Source organism: Paramormyrops kingsleyae, chromosome 9 (genome assembly GCF_048594095.1).
Source record: "Paramormyrops kingsleyae isolate MSU_618 chromosome 9, PKINGS_0.4, whole genome shotgun sequence".
Classification (NCBI taxonomy): Eukaryota; Metazoa; Chordata; class Actinopteri; order Osteoglossiformes; family Mormyridae; genus Paramormyrops; species Paramormyrops kingsleyae.
In genome coordinates, this window is record NC_132805.1 from 16,164,348 (window position 1) to 16,176,127 (window position 11,780).

At 40.6% G+C, this 11,780-nt stretch overlaps 1 protein-coding gene across 1 annotated transcript; it reads left to right on the plus strand.

Moving 5' to 3' along the window:
• The first annotated feature begins 6,218 nt into the window (after positions 1-6,218).
• On the plus strand, positions 6,219-11,465 carry LOC111833695 (C3a anaphylatoxin chemotactic receptor-like). Its single transcript, XM_023792235.2, has 2 exons — positions 6,219-6,313; positions 7,220-11,465. The coding sequence occupies exon 2, from the start codon at positions 7,222-7,224 to the stop codon at positions 8,269-8,271; it is 1,050 nt and encodes a 349-aa protein (XP_023648003.1). The 5' UTR covers positions 6,219-6,313; positions 7,220-7,221; the 3' UTR covers positions 8,272-11,465.
• The last annotated feature ends 315 nt before the right edge of the window (positions 11,466-11,780 follow it).

Here is an 11,780-nt window from a genome sequence, read left to right on the forward strand (position 1 = left end):
GTCAAAGTTGCTCTTCTATCAGCTTGAATCAGTCGGCCCATTCTCCTCTGACCTCTAACATCAACAAGGCATTTTCGCCCACAGGACTGCCGCATACTGGATGTTTTTCCCTTTGCACACCATTCTTTGTAAACCCTAGAAATGGTTGTGCGTGAAAATCCCAGTAACTGAGCAGATTGTGAAATACTCAGACCGGCCCGTCTGGCACCAACAACCATGCCACGCTCAAAATTGCTTAGATCACCTTTCTTTCCCATTCTGACATTCAGTTTGGAGTTCAGGAGATTGTCTTGACCAGGACCACACCCCTAAATGCATTGAAGCAACTGCCATGTGATTGGTTGATTAGATAATTGCATTAATGAGAAATTGAACAGGTGTTCCTAATAATCCTTTAGGTGAGTGTATATACCATTGTGTGGACTAATGCTATCCATTGTCCTCCCTTCTCAAAGTCAGCTTTATTGTCAATTTCTTCACATGTACTAGCCATACAAAGAAATCAAAATGACGTTCCTCACTGTCCCATGCGCAGACAAGACACGACAAGACATGACCGGATAGGACAAACAGTAAATTGCACAGGCACAACAAAAAACACATCCTAACTACTGAGTAACAATATATAAAGTACAGGAAGCTTAAAGCATATACTCTCATAAATTAGAGTGTAATAATAAGGTTTCCAGTATTATAAAGTGTTTATGTGCTGAGACATTCAATAATAGCAGCTGTAATGGTAATAATAATAATGGTAACGGGGGGGGGGGGGGCAGATTCCTGGTCACTTGCCAGTCTGGTGGCTCTGTTGGCTGGTGCTGAGTGTGGGGGGGGGGGGGGGAGAGTTTAGTAGTCTCACAGCCTGGTGGATGACGCTGTTGCTGAGTCTGGTAGTGTGGGAGCGGAGGCTCCTATACCTCCTTCCAGAGGGCAGGAGGCTGAACAGATAGTGTACGGGGTGGCTTGCATCGCTCACAATTGTGATGGCTTTGCGGGTGAGGCGGGTGGTGTATATACTGTATCTTTCAGGGAGGGAAGTCGTGCACCAATGATCCTCTCAGCTGTGCTCACAATGCGCTGTAGGGCTTTCCTGCTGTATTCAGTGCAGCTCCCACCCCACACTATGCTTTCTGTTTAGATTGTCTTTCCACCACAAGCTTGATTATTTTTTTCTCTGGTTAATTTTTACTGACAAGTAACATATTTAGGGGGGCATGCATGTTCTCATGGGGCACTGCCTCCCCTACCCCCAGAATATAAAGGGAATTAGTTACTAGGGAAAATAACTTTTGTGTTACTTAAATTCCCTTACTAATGCATACATACCCAGACAGCACACATACGTTGCCATTGCCGTGACGTTAGTTTAACATCTTTCACGTGAAACTCATCCTCTCTCCCACTTAATAATAACTCGGTTTCTCTCGCGGCCTTTCGACATCTCTCGCGTCCACTCATTCGCTCGCGTGCACTTTCGACATCTCTCGTTTCCTCTCGCGGTTTTATTTCAGGCCTTCGTCTGGCCCGGCACCTCATACATACCGCTATAACCCTCACTGTTCAGAGCACACGCCTCTGAAATGAGAAAAATGGTGTACCATAAATATAAATATATAATATGGACTCTAATCATTCAACAGTTTTTGGGGGATGGGGTGCGATGTAAGAGATTTTCATATAATTCATATAAATCCATATAACCATATAATTCATATAAATCAAACAACAAAGATGTCATTATTTAAGATAAGACTATCATGGTTAAGGGTACAGTTTCAGAGCTAAACATCACTTAACTAAAAAATAACTGATCATTTTCGTTAGGTTTCGTCCTTGAAATCTGAATGCACAGCGAACTGGCCTCAGAAACGCATGGATTCATAATGAAAAATAAGGAAGGTGATGTTGTGTGTGTGTATGTGTGTGTGTGTGTTTGAATTTATATAGGGATGGTTCCCCTATTTCCAATGCACCTGGAATGCACATACCTCTCTAATGTGCCAGAGTTTAATTTTCAAGTTTCAATTTGTTTTTCATACGTATCTTAAGACAGGGTCAACATTACAATGAATTGTGTTGGAAGAGAGGATAAATAATAATAATAATCAATACTTTATTGATCCCCGTGGGGAAAATGTCTTTACACCTCCCTCAACTTCACCTCAGCTCTTTTTTTTTTTTGGTCCGCGAAGGGCTTGAGAGGTCTTTGTCCTGGCACCAGGACAAAAAGTCATAGTATATCAAAACTTTGAAACTGCAGATTCATTTACATATAAGTCTATTTCCCAAAAAAAAAAAAACACAAGAATAGTCCTTAGCAGTTAATAATGAAGCATACTGGACATTCTCTTATGTCCGACCAGTAATGTATTTTTTTTTTTTTTACAATTGTGCCATTTCTCATTGTAATATCTATGACTTACACACATATTGGTGCAAGCAGGTGGTTTATAGAACAAATAAAATTAAATTGGTGTGATACTACAATCTAAGGAGGTGGGTTCGTGTACCCAATCGGTGAGTGCTCCTGCGGCGCCCCCAGAGGCACCTGTGTTTACTGCTCCTGCGGTACCCCCTGTTGGCCCGCCGCCCGAGGCCATTTCTGCACCTCCTGTGCTCCCCGTGATTCCTGTGCTCCCCATGGCTCCTGTGCTCCCCATAACTCCTGAGCTCCCTGCAGTCCCCATGCCAGGGGTAATCGCACCCCTGGAGGCTCCTGTGCTCCTTGCTGCCCCCATGCCAGGGGTGATCGCTCCCCTGAAGACTCCTGCGGCGCCCCTCACTGTGCTGCCCGAAGCCCCTGTCCCCAAGGAGGTCCTGGACTGCTGCATCGATGCTCCTCCCTCCATAGTGAAGTTGGAGGGGGAGCTTGAGTGGGACCCCTCGGGGATTGCCCTGATTACCCCCATGGCTTCCCCAGTGACTCCACCACCGTTGCCCCAGCACAACCAATCCCGGCCAGGTCCCCGCCTCTTGATCTCCCGAAAAGGGAGGGGACACCTGCGCCGGGGTCGGGTCCTGCCCGCCCTGCCCCCTGGCTCACCCGTTCGTCCCCTGGCTGTGGCTCGGTGGCTGCCTGCGGGTCCTGTGGCTCCGGCTCCGCTGTCGCCTCCGGGTCCCCCTCCTCCGTGCCTTCGCTGGTGCCCCCTCCGTCTCCCTCCTTGTCCCCTTCGTTTGTCCCTCGGCCTGTCTCCTTGCCCCCTGCGTGTTCCCCTCCTGCTCCTGCCTCCCTGTCTCCTGCGGTCACTCCGGCCACTGCCCGTCGCCCACCTTGGCTCCCTCGGGCTCCCCTTTGTCCCCCGTCTGTTCCTGTCTGGCCTCCCTTGTCTGCTCCTCATCCCTTTGTCTCTCCTGTCTCTGCTCCTCGTCCCCCTCTGGTTCCTTCGTTCACTCCTGGCCCTTTTGTTCCGCCTGTCGGTGTTCTCCTTGTGTCTCCCTTCCTGGTCTGTCTGTCCGCGTTCCCCGTCCTTTGTCAGATTCTGTCTTGGTTTCTGCCCCTGTGCTTGTTCTGTGTGTCTGTTCTGTTCCCCGTCTCTCGTTGATGTTTTTGCTCTTGTTTTTCATGTCCCGTGTTCCCGGTCTCGTCTCCTTCGTCACCTCCCCTGGGGCGCGCCTGGAGTGCGTTCCTTTGGGGGGGGGGTTCTGTCATGACCTGCTCGTTCGATCCTCGTGTGTGCCACGCCCCCTCATTACCTATGTGTACTACCCCGATTGTAATCACCTGTTTCCTGTTATTTTCAGCTTGTCTTGTGTATTTAGTCTGTGTCTGAGTTAGTTTCCCCAGGTCTGTCATTAACGTGGTTTTGTTTTGTGCTGTCTGCCCTAATTAAAACCCTATTTTCGTCCGATTCATGGCTCCCTCGCTTGCTTCCCCACTCGCCCGCACGCCGTCATCACAGGTATTATTATTACTATTATTATTATTAGTAGTAGTAGTAGTAGTATTGTTGTTGTGAATCTGAATCTACTTGTTAAGAGGCTTACTCGGTTCCACCCTGTTATATTCTATTCCACCCTGTTAGGAAATGATTTTAAAAAATATTCTAATCACAACAGTAAGTGTTTGGTGTATTTGTATATTGTTTTGTTAAAAGAGGTACATATAATGCATCTACATATACTTTTATTTCTAATTAATAAAATTCCTCATACATGACAAAATGGGGACAAAAAATGCACAGATTCCATTATTCTGACATTGTACTCTTCATAAAATTAAAACTGTTAATGCTACAAGAATTGAACTTTTATCATAGCAAAAGGGACGCATTGTATCCCAGAAAAGTTCAGTATTGTTTGACTTGTACATTATTTAAACTCTGCGATTACCATGTACATGTCCCTAACAGGGTGGAAAACGTCTGGAGAAATATATACAAAAAACATCCCATAATTATAATATTTTCAACCCCTGAGCTTGGCAAACATGCATTCCTCATAGCTAAGTATGGTATAGTCCTGACAAAATGTTTAAACCATAAAATACAATCATTCCAATTTTCAGAAAACAGACAGCCAAATATGTGGTCCAAAACAGGAATCACCCACATATATTTAGACAGAAAAAATACATTGACAATGATAGACAGTAACAGTAATTATTATATAATAAAATGCATTTAAAAATAAAAGATTTATTAATTATTTTAATAATAAAGCATTAATATATTTAATTATAATAATATTGTCGTGCCGAGCTGGGACGGAACAGATACAAATTAAGGCGCAGACGTCAGGGTATCGGGGAATACAGGGTTTAATTACAGGTAAGGCAGGCAAAAAGCAGACTGACAACACAATGACCGGACTGGGGAACCAAACTGAAACGCGGACATAAATACGCAGGACTAATGACAACAACCAGAAACAGATTCCACATGGGGTTAACGAGGGGGCATACAGTAGCACACGAAGGAGCGGAGGATCGGAGCAGGACACATTGTTATTTTTAACTTTACACATTGTTTGGATACATTTATTTTCTTACTTTACAAATTACTGTTTTGATAAATGTGCTTAGATGTGTTTAGTACAGTATATGCTCTTCTTGTTTTATCCTGTTCATTTTGTGTTTAAATTTTGTGTTTGTGTTTTTGGGGCCGGGAACCAATTAATTGGTTTTCCATTATTTCTTATGGGGAAAATTCGATCAGAACTCGATGCGGAGTTCTGAACGGATTAAGTTCCAGTTCTGAGGTACCACTGTATTTGTAAATGTCAGGTTCTTTGACTTACAATTTAAATTATACCAGCAACCATTAAAATTATCTGTCAAAGTCGGTGGGCGGGCTCTAGACAAAACCTAACATCTAATTGGTTACATTGCAAACTAAGTCACAGCAGATCGGTCTCGCCTAGTCGATTGAATTCTCATTTAAATTCTCATTTTGTCTGTTCCGTCCTGGGCATGTATGATTTTTTTCCCCCAAAATTTCAGCAGAGAGTCAAGTTCCTACACCAGGCCACCCGACAAAAGACAGAGGAGTTGTTTCATTTGTATTGTTTCTTCTGCTACTTTTATATCGATATGTTATAAGGGTATCGCTAAAACGTTTGCACACAAATATCGAGCGTTCAAAAATAATGCAACCTTTGCGTCGTAAAAACCACTGATGCGTTAGTTTTAAACATTTTACGAGTGCCATCTGGAGAAAAACAGTAGGACTGGCTGTAGGTAACATGCAGTATTATTGATTCCCTTCATTTTAAGTGTAGGCTATGTTATGTGCCCACATCCATACTAATATTAAAAACGTTCACAAACACAAACAGTTTGTGCTGAATGACTGGAATAATCAAAATAATGATAGAAAAAGTATGGCATTTGTAAATAAAAATATGTTCACCCGCACCATCAAGTGCAAATTAGCTCTCTGGTAACATCATGCAGTGAATATTGCTGTCCATACAAAGAAAAACACCGATTATTTAGAAATTATATGTTATATTGCAATATTCATTTTAAATAGTTAATTACTCGTCCTTCATACCAAAGAATGACTATACCAAGGAAACAAGCAAAATAAGTTAACAGTTTAGCGATTCAATTCGTATTTTAAATACTTGTTAATGTCTTTGTAATACATGTAAACAAGAAAGATAGACCAAAAAAGCAACAGTAAAAGAAAAAATAATAAATACATTCTTAAAAAGATGTGATAAATGGCTGAAATGGTTCCCCTTTATGTAAACACTGAGAGGAGCTGTACCTGTGCCAAGTTGAAATGTAGGCTACTCCTCTCAAAGTTTGTCAGTTCGGGGAGAAGCTTCAAGAAGCACGATCGTCTGTAAAAGATCAAAAAGAAGCACTTAGGTAAGACACCAGTGTTTAAATATCTCTATTTTATAGATTGACACACTGTATTCTGTGGAGTATATAGAAAAATATAAAGTTATTGTTTTATTTGTACCGCAAAAAAACAAGAGAGAGAAAAGAGAAACATTATTTTTCAGCTTTTATGATGTGCTGGATAACAGATATGTGCTAATTAGTACGTAGGGTTAACCACCGTTATCTATATCAAACGTGTACATACATTTCAGACGTAGCCTATGTTTCTAATGTTTTTTTTTTTGACACGGCTACTGTGCAACGAATGTAAGACTACTATTTAGGTATACTGATAATTCCTATTTTATACTTTGCTGTCAGGCTGGGAAGGGTTGTCCCTAAGATACTTTAACATACCGGGATTAATTAATTTTTTATTTACTATCGGGACAGAGTAGCAGAGTTACCTATAAGAAACATATTATTAAGCTTTAGACATCTTACACTTACGTAACATATTTACGCAGTGATTTTGCTCCTGTTCATCTTTGCTCAGCTGTTTTTCTTTACTTGGATCCAGATACTACAAGCGGATTATCACTTATATCCCCCAGCTCTAAAGATATGAATCAGCTGTGCTGTTCACCAAGTCTCAGAAAATGAATTTAATGATCCTGGTCCCTATATAGTAATGCTAACGTACGTTGCCCCAACTAGTATAAGGAATCAGTTTTGTTTATTATTGTTTTTCATGTCTATTGAGAAGTAAAATAAACAAATACAATTATTTTAGGCTTTAATGGTTAATTTGGTTGCTGGAAATAATAGTTTAAATTAAGATGCATTTCTTGCTGTTTGACTATATTGGCTGTTTTTTGCTTTGAGTGAAAGTTTCACCATAGTGTGTTTCATTTAATGATCTATTTCTTTACTTTTTTTAAATAAAAGTCATGGGAGACCCAGTAAACATCACAGATGAATCCCAGAGGGGGAACTCGTCTTACATCAGCAGAGGGAATGTACAAGTTGTGGCAACAGTTGTATACTGTGTGGCATTTCTCCTTGGCACTCTTGGAAATGGGCTGGTCGTTTATGTGACAGGATTCAAGATGAAGCGGACAGTCAACATCATATGGTTTCTTAACCTTGCGGTGGCTGACTTTCTCTTTACTGCTTTCCTGTTCTTTGATATTGTCTACATCTCCAGAGGCTTTGTCTGGCCCTTCGGAGACTTCATCTGCAAACTCAACACCCTGGTTGGAGTGCTGAACATGTTCACCAGTGTCTTCCTGCTGATGGTCATCAGTCTCGACCGCTGCTTATTAACATGGATGGCTGTATGGGCTCAGAATAAACGCACCATATGCAAAGCCAAAGTCGTCTGCATAACCATATGGTTAATTTCCCTTGGTTGCAGTATTCCATACAGTGCTTATAAACAAGTGTTTCAGTATAAAAATAATACTGTTTGTGGTGCCCCAAGAATCACTGCAACAATTCATAGAGATCTCATTATTTTCAGAAGTGTCGTAGGATTCTTCATCCCCTTTGTTATTATCTTAGGATCATACTTAGCTATCGGCAAGCGTATTATATCCCTTCAGAGAAAGAAGAAATTAAAACCCTTCCGGATCATTCTGGCAGTAATTCTGGCCTTTTTCCTCTGCTGGCTGCCATTTCACATATTCCAGTATTTGGACTTGAAGTGCAATTCTGATGGCAATTTCAGTGGGGCCCTTTGTAAGGCCGTGTCTGTTGGAGTGCCCCTATCCACTAGTGTGGCATTTCTGAACAGCTGCCTGAACCCCATCATGTATGTCTTTTTATGTGAGGACTTTCAACAGAAGTTCCATCAGTCCATTCTGTCTGTTCTAGAGAGCGCCTTTTTAGAGGAACATCTCTTTATAAACATTGGCAAAAACAAACACACACAAGCGAATCCCCTAAACCAAGACCAAATGAACGAAACTGGGGCCTTTCTAATGACTCAGAATAACTGAGAGTTAAACTCATTGGCAGACAAAGTGGGCCAAAAAAGGAACTCTTTAAAAATAATTATTTCCTTATTAGCTTTATCATATGTGCATTATGCAATCTTCAATAAGGCAAAATTGACATTTTAGACAATAATACAATGTAGCAAACTAATTTTAAAAATTAAAGAAAATTGATATGTTATGGTAATGAGTTCATGAGAATGACCCATATTGTGCTTAAGAACGAATCCATATACTTTTTCCCTATTTAGAACAATTTCTGTAAACTATCAAATATGACTAACCAATATACAGTGGTGTGAAAAACTATTTCCTGATTTCTTATTCTTTTGCATGTGTGTCACACAAAATGTTTCTGATCATCAAAAACTATTACCTATTAGTCAAAGATAACACAAGTAAACACAAAATGCAGTTCTTAAATGAAGGTTTTTATTATTCAGGGAGAAAAAATATCCAAACCTACATGGCCCTGTGTGAAAAAGTAATTAATATAATAACTTAACTGTGGTTTATCACACCTGAGTTCAATTTCTGTAGCCACCCCCAGGCCTGATTACTGCCACACCTGTTTCAATCAAGAAATCACTTAAATAGGAGCTGCCTGACACAGAGAAGTAGACCAAAAGCACCTCAAAAGCTAGACATCATGCCAAGATCCAAAGAAATTCAGGAACAAATGAGAACAAAAGTAATTGAGATCTATTGGTCTGGTAAAGGTTATAAAGCCATTTCTAAAGCTTTGGGACTCCAGCGAACCACAGTGAGAGCCATCATCCACAAATGGCAAAAACATGGAACAGTGGTGAACCTTCCCAGGAGCGGAAATTACCCCAAGAGCGCAGAGACAACTCATCCGAGAGGTCACAAAAGACCCCAGGACAACATCTAAAGAACTGCAGGCCTCACTTGCCTCAATTAAGGTCAGTGTTCACGACTCCACCATAAGAAAGAGACTGGGCAAAAACGGCCTGCATGGCAGATTTCCAAGACGCAAACCACTGTTAAGCAAAAAGAGCATTAAGGCTCGTCTCAATTTTGCTAAAAAACATCTCAATGATTGCCAAGGAAAATACCTTGTAGACTGATGAGACAAAAGTTGAACTTTTTGGAAGGCGCGTGTCCCGTTACATCTGGCGTAAAAGTAACACAGCATTTCAGAAAAAGAACATCATACCAACAGTAAAATATGGTGGTGGTAGTGTGATGGTCTGGGGTTGTTTTGCTGCTTCAGGACCTGGAAGGCTTGCTGTGATAGATGGAACCATGAATTCTACTGTCTACCAAAAAATCCTGAAGGAGAATGTTCGGCCATCTGTTCGTCAACTCAAGCTGAAGAGATCTTGGGTGCTGCAGCAGGACAATGACCCAAAACACACCAGCAAATCCACCTCTGAATGGTTGAAGAAAAACAAAATGAAGACTTTGGAGTGGCCTAGTCAAAGTCCTGCCCTGAATCCTATTGAGATGCTGTGGCATGACCTTAAAAAGGCGGTTCATGCTAGAAAACCCTCAAATAAAGCTGAATTACAACAATTCTGCAAAGATGAGTGGGCCAAAATTCCTCCAGAGTGCTGTAGAAGACTCGTTGCAAGTTATCGCAAACGCTTGATTGCAGTTATTGCTGCTAAGGGTGGCCCAACCAGTTATTAGGTTCAGGGGGCAATTACTTTTTCACACAGGGCCATGTAGGTTTGGATATTTTTTTTCCTCCCTGAATAATAAAAACCTTCATTTAAGAACTGCATTTTGTGTTATCTTTGACTAATAGGTAATGGTTTTTGATGATCAGAAACATTTTGTGTGACACACATGCAAAAGAATAAGAAATCAGGGGCAAATAGTTTTTCACACCACTGTATATGGTGTAAATTGATGGATATTTGCAGCATTGACTAAAAATGTCGAAAAAAAAATGCAACCAACTGCATAGCCCAAACAAGCTTATATGCAACAGCACAAGCTGCCATGTATTATTCCAAACTAATAGCTAGTCATTGTTACTAAAAACCCACACACCTACACCATTGAGCATAGAATGGTTACCAATTAGGTGAGGGTCCTGGTCAGGTAGTTCCACCGGGGACCCTTGACCTGGTGTTTGTAGTGTATGTGAGAAGTGTATGTATGTGTAAGAAAATAAGGGAGCGTTTTACAGTCCATTCAGAAACATGATGCATTAAGTGTCGGTCAGTTGAAGTACATGAAGACGTGGGCATCTCTGTTCCTTTCTTGCAGAAGCACAAGTACATGCACTGTTTTTTAGGACTGCGAGGACACTACTTCCTTTGAACCTATTTTTCACTCATTTTAATTGAAAGAATTATTTTTTAATTGACCAGTCATCTAGCCTCATTGATTCACCTACTAGGCATGTTCACAAGGTAGATGTCACTTGATTCATGTGTAATGGTAATATACTTGTATAAACTTAGGCCTATATATTATGTTTTTATAATTCTTATATAATTAAATTAATCATTCGCATGTGTCTTGGATTGTAACATTTGCTTCTAAATGTATGACAAATGTAAAAAGTGTGTCTTTGTTATATGTTTAGTTTTCTGAGCACTGCAACATTGCATTTGACCACGTAGAGGTGTGTGACTTAATATGGCACTCCAGAGCACGTATTGAAAATACAATTAAAATCACTTAAGGTAGTGGCCGAATGCACGTAAGGGTAATTTACATGTGACACACCCATATTTTGATGTTTCTCTTCCCAAAGTGTGTATCTAGCCTAAGGCTCTGTTCAAATTCAGGGGTGCATCCTTCGAAGGATGTGGTCTATGAAGACATGAGGTGTTTCTCAATATGGGTACTTGATTGTACTTGTGTACCCATTTTATGTTGTTATCTTCCTTTGCCAAAGACAAGTTCCAATACTCCACTAGAAGTACAGAGGACTGTAGAAATCCTTGGATGTCGTTCTTGCCCTGTCCCAAATATCAAGAATGCATTGGTGCACCCTTGCCAAATGAGACAAAAGTTCATTGGGACGCAAGTTAGCCTGACCAGTCTTACCAAGACCACGGGTACTATCGTGGTATGTATTCATTTACATTATTTCTTATGGGAAATGTGACTTGAACCTCAACCAAATCGCAATTTAGTTTGTGTTCCAAGGTAACACTGTATTTGTTTTTAATTTGCATTGTATAATACTAAATAAACAAACTTGCAATAACACCATATATTGAGTTCACTCTGTGATTTTTGTTTACACAATTGTCTACTATCTGGCAGTGAATGAGGGATGCAGTTAGCTTTTGTACTGTATTCTACTAAGAATGTCATATGCCATATCAGTGAATATCAGTGGACTTCTTCCAGTGTCTCACATATATACCCCAAGAAGAGTTCAGAGTATTTATTCATAAATATAGAGAAATATTCATGGAACAATTAATGGGGGTCATATGTACATTTTTTCTGATTTCAGAAATGCACTCAGAATGTTTTGTAGACTTTTATATTGATATATTGAACACATTTGAACTAGTATGAAA

Coding starts and splice junctions, on each gene's coding strand:
- LOC111833695 (XM_023792235.2), top strand. CDS start 7,222: ATGGGAGACCCAGTAAACATCACAGATGAATCCCAGAGGGGGAACTCG.